This window comes from Erithacus rubecula, assembly GCF_903797595.1.
Source record: "Erithacus rubecula genome assembly, chromosome: 1".
NCBI classification, from domain to species: domain Eukaryota; kingdom Metazoa; phylum Chordata; class Aves; order Passeriformes; family Muscicapidae; genus Erithacus; species Erithacus rubecula.
Genome location: NC_136658.1, coordinates 111,283,723 through 111,299,303, shown reverse-complemented (window position 1 = coordinate 111,299,303; position 15,581 = coordinate 111,283,723). Strand labels below are relative to the sequence as shown.

The following is a 15,581-nucleotide window of genomic DNA, read 5'->3' as shown; positions in this document are numbered from 1 at the left end:
TCATTTCATTTCTTTTCATTTTAATTTTATTTTATTTTATTTCATTTCATTTCATTTTTCTCACCCTGGCCAGCCGTATTTCCATGTTATTTAATTTAATTTTTATTTTATTTTATTTTATTTTATTTTATTTAATTTTATTTTATTTTATTTTATTTTATTTTATTTTATTTTAATTTATTTTTATTTTTATTTTTATTTTTATTTTATTTCCTTCCATTCCATTCCATTCCATTCCATTCCATTCCATTCTCCATTCCATTCCATTCCATTCCATTCCATTCCATTCCATTCCATTCTCCATTCCATTCCATTCCATTCCATTCCATTCCATTCCATTCCATTCCATTCCATTCTCCATTCCATTCCATTCCATTCCATTCCATTCCATTCCATTCCATTCCATTCCATTCCATTCCATTCTATTTTCTGTTGTATTCCATTCCATTCCAATCCTTTCCATTCCATTCCATTCCATTCCATTCTCCATTCCATTCTCCATTCCATTCTCCATTCCATTCCATTCATTCCATTCCATTCCATTCCATTCCATTCCATTCCATTCCATTCCATTCCATTCCATTCCATTCCATCCATTCCATTTCATCCATTCCATTCCATTTCCATCAATTTCCATTCCATTCCATTCCTTTCCATTCCATTCCATCCATTCCATTCCATTCCATTCCATTCCATTCCATTCCATTCCATTCCATTCCCTTCCATTCCATTCCATTCCATTCCATTCCATTCCATTCCATTCCCTTGCATTCCATTTCCATTCCATTCCATTCCATTCCATTCCATTTCCATTTCCATTCCATTCCATTTTCCATTCCATTCCCATCATTCCATTCCATTCATTCCATTTCCATTCCATTCCCTTCCATTCCATTCCAATTCCCTTCCATTCCATCCATTCTCCATGCCATTCCATTCATTCCATTCCATTCCATTTCCATTTCAATTCCATTCAATCTCCATTCCCATTCTCCATTCCATTTCCATTCCATTCCACTTCATTCCATTCCATTCCATTCCATTCCATTCCATTCCATTCCATTCCATTCCATTCCATTCCATTCCATTCCATTCCATTCCATTCCATTCCATTCCATTCCATTCCATTCTATTTTCTGTTGTATTCCATTCCATTCCATTCCATTCCATTCCATTCCATTCCATTCCATTCCATTCCATTCCATTCCTTTCCATTCCATTCCATTCCCTTCCATTCCATTCTATTTACATTCCATTCCATTCCATTCCATTCCATTCCATTCCATTCCACTTCATTCCATTCCATTCCATTCCATTCCATTCCATTCCATTCCATTCCATTCCATTCCATTCCATTCCATTCCATTCCATTCCATTCCATTCCATTCCATTCCATTCCATTCCATTCCATTCCATTCCATTCCATTCCATTCCATTCCATTCCATTCCGTTCAATTCCATTCCATTCCATTCCATTCCAATCCATTCCATTCCATTCCATTCCATTCCATTCCATTCCATTCCATTCCATTCCATTCCATTCCATCCCATTCCATTCCATTCCAATTCCATTCATTCCATTCATCCATTCTCCATTCCATTCCATTCCATTCTCCATTCCATTCCCTTCCATTCCATTCCATTCCATTCCATTCCATTCCATTCCATCCATTCCATTCTCCATTCCATTCCATTCCATTCCATTCCATTCCATTCCATTCCATTCCATTCCATTCCATCCATTCCATTCCATTCCATTCCATTCCATTCCATTCCATTCCATTCCATTCCATTCATTCCATTCCATTCCATTCCATTCCAATTCCATTCTTCCATTCCATTCCCATTCCATTCCATTCCATTCCATTCCATTCCATTCCATTCCATTCATCCATTCCCATTCCATTCCATTCCATTCCATTCCATTCCACTCTATTCCATTCTATTTACATTCCATTCCATTCCATTCCATTCCATTCCCTTCCATTCCATTCCATTCCATTCCATTCCATTCCATTCCATTCCATTCCATTCCACTTCATTCCATTCCATTCCATTCCATTCCATTCCATTCCATTCCATTCCATCCATTCCATTCCATTCCATTCCATTCCATTCCATTCCATTCCATTCCATTCCATTCCATTCCATTCCATTCCATTCCATTCCATTCCATTCCATTCCATTCCATTCCATTCCATTACACTTCATTCCATTCCGTTCAATTCCATTCCATTCCGTTCCATTCCATTCCATTCCATTCCATTCCATTCCATTCCATTCCATTCCATTCCATTCCATTCTCCATTCCATTCCATTCCATTCCATTCCTCCCCCCCTGGCCAGCCCCATTCCCGTGCCGATCCCGTTTTTCATTCCCGGTGCCGCTGGCCGGCGCTGCCGCATTGGGATCATTCATTCCCTGGCCCCGCTCCAGGCAGCGCTCCAGCTTTTCCTGCAGGGAAATCATTATTGTTAATCGCCCTCACTTACAGGGAACCATCGGCCCAAATTGCGCCCAAAATCCATTTTTTTTCCTCTTCTCGCCACCTCTTCCAGTCAAAAGCAGCCGTTGCCATCACTTCCTATGCAAGAAGAGAGGATGAACAATTAAATCCTCAGATTAGGGAGATTCAGGTTTAGTTATTTTGTTTTTCTGACGTCTGGGATTGAATTAAATTTAGAACTTTTAAGCTCTTAGGGCAGAGAGGTGCTTTGGCTCTGGAGCCTTGCAGGGCTTGCTGAGCAGACCTCAGCTGGCCTTTACCCTCAATTAATTACATAAAATATAATTAAAAATACCCTTTCCCCTTCACATCTGACACCTGAATTGCAATACCCAGCTTGTGCCATTAGCAGCAGTGGGAAATGAGGATTTCCCAGGCTGCAGTGACAGGAATTCATTGCTGGCAAATTTTACCTCTGAATTTTTTTAAATTCTGTGGAACAGCAGATTTCCATTTGGATTCCTCAGGTGGAATTTCTACAGGAGGCAGAGAATCCAGAGATGCTCCTCAGAGAGGAAAGAGTCACCAGCCCTGGCAGGAAGGCATCAAATAATTTGGTTTAAATGGCTTTAATTTGGCTGGATTTTGCATTAAACACTTTGGGCTTGCTCAGTTCCTTTTCTTTTTAAGAAACCATTTGTCTGGATCTGAGAACAGGAAGATTTATGTCACTTAGCACAAAAAACATCCTGTTTTTAGCTTATCCCTCTGAAAAAGATTGAAATGGTTCCAAATTGATCAGAGAGTTTGAAGGAATTTGGTGTGGGATGTTTGGAGATGTGTGAATGTCACAATAATTTAATAAAAAACTTCTGTGATCTTTGATGCTCATTCTTGGGCCTTCCCCTGGAAGGTAACACCACGTATATATAAAAATAAATATAAAAATATAAGCAGAATATTATATAAAACTTTATATAGGTAGAGGCATATATAAAAGTAAATAAATATTAAAACCGTAATAAATACTTGTTTGAAAGGGTGGCTCAGCTTGTCCTTAAGGCAGATAAGAGAATTACAACACACACAGTGGCAATTTTCAGCTGACGTGTAGGTCTTTGGGTGAGGAATTTTTATATTCATCTGGTATTTTTATATAAATATTTGGTATTTATATTAGAGATCAGGTCACTCCGAGCTCCACCCAAGCTAGCCTAGTACACTTCCAGACATGGAATTAATATATTTCCCTCTTTAGTAATTATACATATATATATATATGATGTATTAATATATATTATATTATAATATATAGCATATTTTATATGTATCATACATACTGTATGTTATATATGTTCCTGCATACGCATGCAGTATATTGTTACAGAAAAGCACCTTTTTGCACTCTATTATGTATTGGATATACCACATAGACACACAAAATACTATACAGAAAATATTTTTATTTACCGTATATTACATATAATAAAACTACTGTATATACAGTACACACACGGTAGGGCATATATAGCGTATTATAGACAGTACATTTTTTCGCCTATAGCACACTATATATAGCACGCACGCGTATTACACATGCAATATATACTACATATACAGTATAGATGGTATATATAGTATATTTTACATTTATAATTTATTGTACAGGTCGGAGCTGTTCCGCTCCCTCACGGCGCTGCCCTCACTCAACATGGCGGCCGCGGCCTCACCCGCCACCTGTTGCCGCGGCGGTTTCCTATTGGCTGAACGGCGCGAGGTGGGCGCGGCCGCGGCTCCTGATTGGCTGCTTCGGGGTGGAGGCTGAGGAAACAAAATGGCGGGCGGGGGGTGGGAGAAGCCGCCTCAACGACGTCGCCGCCGCCGCCTCCGCTCGTCTCCGGCCATGGACGATCCGCCGCTGCAGCAGTCACTGCCGCCCGGGGAGGACGAGGAGGAAGAGGAAGAGGAGGAGGAGACGGATGCGGAGTGGAGCTTTGTTGACCGAGAGATGGAGGCGGTAGCGCTGCGGGACCTGCCCAGCGCCACCATCGCCTGCAACCTGGACCCGCGCGTCTTCCAGGACGGCCCGTACCGGGTGAGGGGAGCCGGGAGCCGTGAGGGGGCGCGGGGCTGTGCCCGTGGCGGTTCTCTGGGGCCGTGACGGTTCTGTCGGGGCCGTGGCGGTTCTCTGGGGCCGCCTCCACCCTCGGGAGGTGCCGGGGGATGAGGGGGCGAGGCTGTGGCTGCTCGTCCCCGCCGCCCCCTCGGTCCTGCCGGGGCCCGGAGCCCCGTGCCGGGCTGGGGATGAGCCCGTGAGGTGGAGCTGGAAGAGGAGCAGAGGGAACAGCCTCAGGCTGGGCAGGGCAGGCTCAGGGTGGCAGCAGCAGGAATTTCCCCATGGAAAGGGAGCTCAGGGGTTGGAACTGCCCAGGGAGGTTTGCAGTGCCCATCCCTGCAGGTGGCACCTGGAGGTGGCACTGGGGTGACAAGGTGGGGACAGGGCACAGCTGGCACTGCCTGGGCTGGGAGGGATTTTCCAGCCCCAGGGATTCCATGATTGTGGATTTCAACGCCAAAAGCTATTTTACCTTGATTCCTTCGTGATTCCTGAAAGCACACCCCAGGGTGAAGCTCTCCATAAAACAGAAATTAAATAAAATATCCCTGGGCCACCCTTCGCTGAGCTTCGTGCTTAAGGTTGTTTGGCACACCCCATGCTGTGGTTTTGGTCTTTTTTTCCCTTGTTTTTGTCGTTGGTTTTGCTATCAAACCCTTTGGTACTGAAGGAAGTGCTTAATTTTTAAACAGATTTGAATTAAGCAGAATGGACTTGAAAAATTGGGCAGTGGTAACAAATTAATTTGAGTTTCATAATCTCAGTATAAACTGTGTTTTCTTCACCCTGGATGACAACATGTACAGGTACTGCATACATTACATTTCTAAGGGACAGAATGGGAGAATTGTCTTGAACTTGAATAAATACCTGTCTCCAGTAGGGAAGAAAAGTCTCAAGGTTTTATAAATAACACAGAATTTTAAAGAAAAGGGAGTGGAAGTGCCTGGAACTTGCTGACCATAAACGTGGTAGGTGCACACAGATCTATAGATGAAAAAAATCAGTTTAGGTGTCTGGTCACTGATTTTTAGTGCTGAAATACCTAATTTAGTTTCACTTGATCAAGTTACAGAGCTGGCAAGAGCTGGTCACTCTTTAAAACTGGAAATAAGTGGTTTTTTTATAGGAACACACATGGACTGGCTGTGTTTTTAATTTGTTCTGTTGGCCAAATGTCAGAGAGATAAAGTGGAACGAGGCCCTCAGGCTGCATCTCAGATTTTAGAGATGTGAAAGGTGCCCTCATCATCATCCAAATGATTTAAGAAAAACAAAGTTTATATTAAAAACGAGGGAAAACATTGCATTGTCCAGTGATGTGCCCAGTTTTTCAGAGCATCTGGTGACCAAGGAAATGCAGTTTTGTCCCTGAGGTGTGGGAGGTGATGGTGGTGACACTGAATTCCTGAATTCCAGGGTTGTTTTAAAAGGCTGCACTTGCTTAGGGAGTGAATTTTAATTAAATTCCCTTGGTTTGGTGTAGAATGTGCACAGAAAAATTCAAACTCAAGCAAAAGTGTGGAATTTGCTGGTGATGGAGAAATCCTCAGTGCAGTGTTTGTAAATACTCTGAATTTTGCTGTGAACAGTGGGTTGGTTCTGTTCTATTCTCTGAACATTCTGCTTTTCCCAGCAGATGTAACACTCCTAAAATACCTTTTTCTCCAGAGTTAATTTTTTTTTTCCTTCAGTGGGCCCCTTATTAATCCTGGATTGCCCTATTTGAGGAGGGTTGATCCAATCAAAGGTGAGACAAGACAGCTACTGATAACTATTTCTATTCTGCTCTGCCCAAATCATGATTTCTGCTTGAATATTCCTCTTTTTCATCCTTTTCAATTTTTAAAAGCTTTTTTTACTTGAGGTGTTGATAATCCCAGTTGAGAAATCAGAAGTTTTAATTTAAAAACCAGACCTTCCTATCAAGGTAATAGTTCTGTTAAATGCCAGTTTATTCTGAGAAGAAATAAAAATATTTCATGACCAGTTTCTTAATATCAATCCAAAATCTTCCAGAAATCACCTAGGTACTTACTTTCAAGTTTTCTCAAGCAGAGTTCAGGAATTCCTTTAAATTCTGTATTTTTTTTCCTGTTTACTGAAGTAATTACCTCAAATTAAAAAAATAGAAACAACACACTTTTTCTGATCTTCAAGTTGGCAAATTAGCTTGGAAAAATTTGGATTTTCTGAGCTGTCTTTTCCATTGGATCTGCAGCTTTTGGTAGCTTCAGTGTTGATTGTGTGCTTGAGGAATTCTAATTCTGTCTTTCATCCAACACCCAGATGAGTTTTATTTTTAAAACTGTCTTCCTGTGTACTGACTTATTTAAGAAAAGGTGTCAGTAGCTAATTTCAAATGGGGTTTTTAAATTTTTAGGGCTAGGAGAAATTTTTTTTTAATGATAATTTCACTTAGAAAGGATCAAATTCCTTCAATTCCTTGCAAATTGTAAGATTTGGAGGTGATGTAAATCTCCATCTCTGGGAGTGTTCTGGAGGTGTTTGGATGTGGCACTTGAGGACACTTTAGCTGATAAAAAATAATATTTTAGATCTATTTCTATATTTTAGACCATATTTTATCTTATTTCCATGATGGTTCTGCTGGGAAAGTCACTTCCACCTTTAATGATTCCATGATAATTACCTTAATCTGTTAATTTTTACAAATTAATGAATGTAGCAGCAACTTTTCCATAATTAACAAGGAGTTATATTCATAGAGAAACTGAAAGCTGCCTGTTCTATCATGGGAACTATTTTTCTCTGGGAAAACTTTGCTGGAAAATTGAATTATTAAAGAAATTCATCTTGCTGGAAGTGCACTCAGAGTTGGAATTGAACTTGTGTCCCCCAGAACTGGTTGGGAAAGAATCTCTGCAATTATTTATAAAAAAAATAAAAAATATATATATAAATTTAATATTTGAAAATCAATCCCACCAAGCTGAGCTGAATCCTGGGAATTCCAGCTACCAAAAATTCCCAAATTGTTCTTTTCCTTCAGCTTGCTGTGATTTCAGTGCAGAAAAAGCTTTTGTGAACTCAGCTGTAAATAAAGCTGTTAAATGAGCTTTGCTTTTAAACATCTTTAATTGCCTTGCAGGCCCCTGAAATAATCATGAGGTGGATTTGGGCTTTTTGAAGTACTTAAAGAATTACTTTGCTCTGCAGGAAATTCAGCAGATTTCTCAGTATTTGCAAAACTTTCTTTACAAATAATCTCCATTTTTCTGATAATCTCTTCCTGCCTCAGCCACATGCCTCCTAATCCTTTTTCCTCACATTTTTTTTTTTAAGCCTGTTAGATCACATTAAAAAGAAAACATTTTGAAAGCAGATTTCCAAAAAGCTGAGTGGTTTATAGATTTTTTTTTAAATTTTCTTTTTTTTTTTGTGACCACAGCTCTGGTTTTGGCAAAATATTCCCTTATGGGAATGTGAAACATAAATTATTGGCACCTGCATAAATTTTGAAAGTTTTCATTCTTTCTTTGCCAAGAAAAAAACCAAAAAAATCTCTTTTTGTGGCAGTGTTTATAGTTTTTAATGCTTTTGCTTTCCAAATAAAGCTCAGGGTTAAGACTGTGGTTCATAATCACATCTCAATAATCTGGATTTATTTTGAACACTAAAACCATTACAAAACAATTAAAAACCTTCCATTCTGAAAAGGTTTTGCTGGAAGTATTTAGTTAAGTGGAGGTATTCAGGTTTATATCACACTTGGACTTTTTGTAGGGCTCCAAAAAGAATTTTTTTCTGTGTGAAAAAATCCATTCCTTGAAATCCTCAGAGTGGATTGATCATCAAGCAAACACTTTCATAGGTAGAAATAAAACAGAAATATATAATATTTATATTATATAAAAATATATTAATATATACACAAAATTATATTAATATAAAATATAAATATATACATATAAAATATAAATATATTTAAATTTTATAAATAATAAAAGCATTAAATAATTATTAATTTCACCAGTGACTGAACTGTCCCATGCAGAAGAGGCTTAAATTATAAAGTGTTTTTTTAGCAGCAAAAGTTTAATTCTGGGACAGTTTATTCAGTAGTTCATTCAGGTTTTAACAAGCAGTGTTGATAAATTTATAAATAATTTTGGTTATTAATAAATAACATTACTTGCTATTATAGCTGCAGGTCAGGAGAACTGTAAATGAAGGAAATAATTAAACAATGATGCAATATATTTACATTAGCCAGCAATAATGTAAATATAGTTTATTTAATGTATTATATAATGTAAATATCTTTACAGTAACCCACTCCAGCCTGGGTGGGTTTGGTTTAATTTTGGGGTTATTAATGGTGTTTAAACACTTTCCTCAGTTTGGGGTGGTTTTCATTGAGGGTTTTATCCCTTGTTCTTGTATTTCCTTTTTTTCCCCTTATAAAATATGGAAATATACTGGGAATGATTGAAATCCAGGCTGTGTTCAGTGAACCTGAGGTCTAAACCACCATTTTAAAATTATTTTGTGGGTGTAATTAAACTGAAATGAGATGTGGAAATCATTGTCCCAAAACATTTGGGAATCCAAATATTAAAAATGAGGTGGTTGGTGATTGATTATTTACCAAACCCAGGGATTTAGGATGTGAAAATATCCTGAGCAGAGTTTGTGCCAGCTTTAAATGGAAGAAGAATCATCCCTAAGTAGCTGCTTTAGACCTTTTGTCTCTTCCTCCCAGCACTTTTTATTGCCTGAGATAAATTAATTAATTTCATTAATTGAAATGATTCCACTCATTGATTACTGATAAAAGCAGAGCTGTCAACACTCAGTGAATTTCATTCATTAAAATGTAACTTCTCTCAGCCCCCAGGCAGATTTTAGAGGGTCACAAGTGAAGAGTTGGATTTAATTTTTGCTTTTTCAGCTTTTCTTTGGAAACAACTTTTGGTTATTGAGGTGAGTGCAGAGCTCAGGGGTTGGATTTGAGTTTTTTTGTTGCTGAAATTCAAAAGGCAGTAGGAAAATTGAGACAGCACCTCAATTTTCAGTGGTTTAGGAGTGGCAGCTGTGTGAATTCAGGGCTTCTTGATAAATTGATTTATTCATAATGTCTGTATCGAACAGCTTGGGTGGAAAAAAATCCTAGAAAACCCCATAAATGTAAGTTTTTTACTTTTAGATGCAGCCAAGTAAACCAAAATCACTTTATTTTCTTGCATGGACTGAAAACTCTTCTGGAAACTTCCCTGAAGGTGCTGATTTCAGAACAAGTGGCTGTTTGTATGGAGACCTCTTAAAATTCAGGCTGTTTTCCAAGAAGGACTGGCTGAAAGGCAGGAGAATTATTCAGGACAATTGTTCTTTTCTTTCCTAGAGGTGCTGTTTCCTTTCCCTGAAGGTAGCAGCTGGTGAGGTGCCAAAAAAACCAAGCTCTGTTGGTATAATAAGTGGATTTTATTCCTATTTGTAATTTTTTAGCCATTCATAGTTAAACAAAACACTTCAGTGGGTCTGTAGTTAAAATATCCTCTGTGAGATAATATTAAATCCATGAACAGTAACTCCCATCTCTGATTATTTTAGTATAGAATTATTGAAAATTACTGAAAGCTGCACTGGGAATATGCCCATTACTATGGGAAAAGAAGATGAAATAAGAACTAAAATGTCCATTTCTTGCAGGTTGGGATGTTAAATAATAAGAGAAAGTTTCTTGTGGCCAGATCCCAACAAGATGGGAGCCAGCATTGCCTGGCTGATGGAAACTCTGATGAAAAGCTTGAATTTTCCTCAGGCTCCAGGGGCAGGCAGTGGAAAGTATGAGCAGCTCCTGCCTGGGCTTGTGCAAGGCAGAGAAAATCAGCTCAGAGCAGGTGAGATCAGCAGAACCCCACTAAACACAGCCCACCCCACAAAACATCCCATATTCTCCCTCTGAGAAAAGCTCACAATCTGTATCAGGTATACAACAGCTACAAACACTTTTTTTGGAAGTTTATTTTTTGGGATCTATCCCAAGATAAAAGTTCCTCACCTTGCCCAGAGCAGCTGAAGTGCAGGAATTCTTTTCAGGAGAGGTTCTTATCTGTTCCTTCCTGAGCTGCCAGAGTGGAATTTTGCTCTTCCCCACTGATATTTTTATCTCAAAAAGGTAAATCCAGAGATTTCTGTAGCAGGAGTTAGAAGGAGATACAGAACTGTGTTGGCTTTCAGCAAGTGGGAGTTCCTAACCCAAAAACACTGCCTGGAATATTCAGGAATTAAATTTTTTTTTTCAACAGTTATTTTCTAATACTGATTTTTTTTTTTTTTTTTAAATCAGGGTGGGTCTTGCCATATGAATAAATAAATGACACCCTCAAAGCTCTGTTGTTTTATTATAATGTGTCAGGCATTAACCTCAACAAAAATGAGGTGATTTGGGATAAATTCCAGACTCTTCTGTAGCTCCATTTATTATTTTTTATTATTTTATCAAGGCCAGGTTGGACAGGGCTTGGAGCTGGGATAGTGGAATGGGGTTGGAATTGGATAATTTTTAAAGTCTCTCCCAATAAAACCATTCCATGATCTTTATTAGCATTTTTTAACTGCTTTTGAAATTTCCAGGTCTGTTCTTTGAAATGCAGAAACTTCTGCTAATTACTTTGGGTTTTTTCCTACCCTCCCAGAACATTCTTAGGAAATATTTTTGAAGTTTTATCTTCCATTCTTCCTTCTGTGACTGCTGTGGAAAATGTCATTCTTTAAAGATCACAGAAATACCAACTTGTGTGATTTTTCCAAAGCCTCTTGTGTTAAAGTTAATTTTTTTTTTTTTAATTTCCTTTTGTTTTTCCCTTAGTCACAGAGGATGTGTCAGAAGATGAACACATAACTTGATGATATCTTTAATATTAGAGTTAAACAAATCCTGTTGTCATGTTAGAAGGAACTAGAAATTAAAACAACCCCAACACCTGCTGTTTTCATCCTTCTTTGCTTTTCCTCAAGTCATAGTTTTGGCATAATACAACTGCATTTTTAGTGATACTAAATTGTTAATTACAGAAGTATTTTTCATCCTACTCCATCAGGAATATGGTGATATCTTCACTCAGTGGGGCAGTTCTTGTACCTGTCACAACTGAAAAAAACCCATTAAGATGTAATAAAATACTTTAGGGACAACTGCTTTACTTTCTAGATTTTTTTTTCACTTTTCAAAAATGGCAGTTAAACAGGAAAAGTAAAAAAAAATCCTGAAGTTCTGACCCCAGAGATGATACAGGCCTGAAGGTGTGTGGGAAGCACAAATAACTGCAGAATGTTTGCTGATCAGAGTGAATTAACCAGTATAAAATAATGAACAGCTAATTAATTCTTGGGCACTGCTGGGAATTAACCCATTCTTCACTGGGCTGATCTGGAAATATGGAGAATGAGGTTTTTATTTCATGGAATCAGAATGGAACTGAACATTCCAAGGATCCAGGGGGACAACCCCAGCTGCTCTGGCAATTCCATCCCAAAGAACAATTCCTAATTCCCAAAATCCAGCCCTGCTCCAGCTTCAGGCCACTCCCTATATCCTGTCCCTTATGGAATATTAGACTTTGGTTAAATTAAGACGATTTTAGTGATTTTTCTCTTAGATTCCTGTGGAGTCATCAGTGCAGGAAGTAAATGAATGAATCCAGTTCCACTGTGCTGTGCAATCCAAGGGGGTGAGGAGGAATCTGCTGTGACACAGCTGGCACTGCCTTGCTGCTATTTAGGGACCACTTTGGGCTGGGAAGCAAATGCTGACACTGGGGGCTATTTTTGAAAGGTGTTTCATTCTCACTCTTCATCAGCTCCTGGAGTTATTTGTAGCAGCTCCATCCTTTTCAGTGCCTTGGTGAGAAATGATGCTTTAAAAGGTAAAATCTAAAGAAAAAAATTGAAAAAATCCTTGGTTCTAGGAGGAGCAGATGGAATGATGTGAATGAGTTATTGATCACTTAAATTGGGAAGCAGAGTTACTTAAATCTTCCTTCTGTGTCACCCAGTCCTGGACTAAACCTAAACTCCTCCAGTTCAGGTGCTGATGGTTTAATCATCACTGGTAGGAGAGCAGTTCCATCATCATTTTATCCTTAAAAACTGCCCCAGGATAAACTCTCAGTGTAAGGGAAAAGATCCTGTGTAAACTCAGTGACAGGAGAACAAAATGCAGCTGCAGCTTGACAGCCCATGAGGATTTGGGGAAAACAGCTGCATCAACAAATCCAAACACAATCAATCACCATGAGCAAAGAAGTGCTGAAAGATTTTCATGTGTCAACCTAACCAGGTCAGCTTGAGAGTAAATAATCTTTATTTTTTTCAAACAGATTGGATGTGGGACACTAAATTCACTAATGAGCAGAGAGCTCTGACTCTGTTTATTTCATGTATTTACAAAGTTGTTGAATCTCTCTTCCCCCCAGTTCTTTGAGTCTCCTTTTCTTGCTGCCTGTCCTGATTTTTGCCTTGCAAATGCTCTGATTTGAAGCCTCTAATTTGGCATTTCAATCTGCACAGCCCTTGCTGTTACACTGAGGTTGCAGAAGGTGGAACTGGCAGTGCTGTTTTAAGTTTTTTTGTGCTCTCCTGGGCAGGTTGGAAATGTCAGCTGTAATTTTCTGAGTTGATTTTAGAGACAATCAAAGTAGATGCTGTTGGATCAGGTGACTTGGAGAAGTGACTGGTTTCTGGTGGATAAAAATATAAAATACAGTGTTTATGAAACTCTACCTTCTAAAAGGGGCTCCTCATCATGGCCAGGCTGTTTTTATGGAGATCACTTGAGCACACTGATGTGCTTTCCTCCTAATCCAGCTCATGCAATAAAACACTGCAAGCTTTTAGAGGAGTTCAGTCACAGCCCAGTTCATCTGGAAAGAATGATAAGGCTCAGCTGGGCAATGGGCACAGTCCTATCAGTGTTTGCTGAAAGGCTGAGCACACAACTGAAGTTTTTCCTTTGACTGGGATGTTGTTGCAGGAGCTTAATGAGGTTGCTCAGAAATCCCTTGGAGAGTGGCACCAGCTGCAAACACACCAGGAATAGCTCAGGCAGTGCCCTGCTGGGAGCTTTGGGCCCTTTCTGCCTTCCCTGGGGAAAAGGAGCAGGGGGATTTTCCAAAACAGGGGTTGGGGGCTGGAAATTGTCAGAAATCCTAAAGCAGTCTGGGGCCCAGAGGAGGCAGCAGGATGAGCAGAGGATGGAGCAGCTCTGCTGGCAGGAAAGGCTGGCACAGCTGGGATTGTTCACCTGCACAGGAGAAGCTTTGGCTGAGCTCAGTGTGGCCTTGCAGGGCCTGAAGGAGCTGCAGGAAACATGGAGAGAGACAATTCCCAAGGGATGGAGGGACAGACACAGGGAATGGAGGGACAGACACAGGGAATGGAGGGACAGACACAGGGAATGGAGGGACAGGACACAGGGAATGGAGGGACAGGACACAGGGAATGGAGGGACAGGACACAGGGAATGGAGGGACAGACACAGGGAATGGAGGGACAGACACAGGGAATGGAGGGACAGGACACAGGGAATGGAAGGACAGACACAGGGAATGGAGGGACAGGACACAGGGAATGGAAGGACAGACACAGGGAATGGCTCCCAAGTAGGATTTGATGAAATCTTGGGCAGGAATTGTTCCCTGGGAGGGGCTGGGATGGGATTCCCAGAGCAGCTGTGGCAGCCCCTGGATCCCTGGAATGTTCAATTCCAGGTTGGACACTGGGGCTGGAGCAATGGGACAGTGGGAGGTGTCCCCATGGCAGGGGTGGAGCAAGGTGAGCTTTGATGTCCCATTCCATGATTCTGTGATTCATTCTAAGATCAAAACAGGTTTCCAGTGTTGTAAAGTGCTCTAAGTGCTGCTTAAATAATAAATCTGAGTGTGATACCACACTTGGATGAAATTTTTAAGGTTTCACAGAATCCCAGACTGGTTTGGGTTGGAAGAGACCTCACAGGCCACCCAGTGCCACCCCTGCCATGGGGACACCTCCCACTGTCCCAGTGTCCAGCCTGGCCCTGGGCACTGCCAGGGATCAGGGCAGCCACAGCTGCTCTGGGCACTGGGAGCTGAATTTGTTTCCTGTGGAATTGCACACAGGCAACAGCTCAGGTTTAATGAATGTGGAAAATGTCCCAGGGAGCTTTAACATTCCTACAGCTGATCTGCATGGGAATCCATGTGAAGTCCCTTAAATTTCTTAGGGAAAATAGGAGGGAGTGGAGGGCTCTGGGAACTGCTTTGAGGATTTATTTTAGCAGCACCCTCCAGCCTCAGCTGGATCAGAGGCTGAGCAGGACTTTGAGCAGGTCTGAGTTGGTCTCAGTGCTGTGGGTTGGGTTTAAGTGACACCTGAGGGATTTTAGGAACCAGTCAAGCAGGGAGTCAGGGCACTTGTAATTATTTCACAGTACCTCTGTGTAAAAAAACTTGTTGTGGTGGTGTGACTTCCAATAAAAAAAGCAAAAATCAGTAGATGATATGACTGTTTAGGGAGACTCTTTCTAAATAAAATATTTTATTTTATTAATATTAAATAAAACATTTTCCTTTAAATAGAAGTAAAATAATAGAAATGAGCACCTGGTTTTTAGGCTTCTTAGACTGGACTACTAGGAAATCAGAATATGCAGGGAATAGAGTGAAATATATGTTTTGTTTCTAGGAGAAAAAAATTAAATCACAGTTAATAGAATGAAATTATTAAACTGCTGTTTATCTCTAAAAAGAGAGAGGCACAAAGATTCCCAGTTAGAAGCCAGAATCTCCTGCTTTCCATACCTTGCAGACTTTGAGAAATGTTTTCCAGGAAAGCTGAGTGCAGCCCTGAATCACTTATGGAAAAGCCAGTGGAAGGAATGAGTTAAAGAAATGCCTGTCAGGAAATGGGGCAGCTTTGCATCATTTGATCCCAGGCATGGGACATGTCCCATGAAAACAGCAAGTGAAAAGTTGCTGTTCATTGACTTGCTAAAAATGCTTATTTGGAAAGAA

The 15,581-nt window shown here is 40.0% G+C and overlaps 3 protein-coding genes across 5 annotated transcripts in view; all 3 read left to right on the top strand.

The window, feature by feature from the left end:
* The window catches only part of IFNAR2 (interferon alpha and beta receptor subunit 2), an 844,054-nt gene that overhangs the window by 468,337 nt on the left and 360,136 nt on the right, over positions 1-15,581 (top strand). The window lies entirely within an intron of this gene.
* The window catches only part of RCAN1 (regulator of calcineurin 1), a gene marked incomplete at its 5' end in the record, with an annotated part of 37,094 nt that continues 25,778 nt past the window's right edge, over positions 4,266-15,581 (top strand). For both annotated transcript variants that reach the window (XR_013775182.1, XM_079312991.1), the window contains one exon: positions 4,266-4,542. Coding sequence is in view for 1 of the 2 variants with exons in the window: in XM_079312991.1 (XP_079169117.1) it covers positions 4,282-4,542 (261 nt within the window). The remainder of the gene's footprint in view (positions 4,543-15,581) is intronic.
* Positions 5,571-15,581, top strand: part of LOC306805356 (uncharacterized protein) — a 77,772-nt gene continuing 67,761 nt past the window's right edge. Inside the window, exon 1 of the mRNA XM_079313063.1 lies at positions 5,571-5,575. The gene's annotated coding sequence lies outside the window, so the exon portion shown is untranslated. The remainder of the gene's footprint in view (positions 5,576-15,581) is intronic.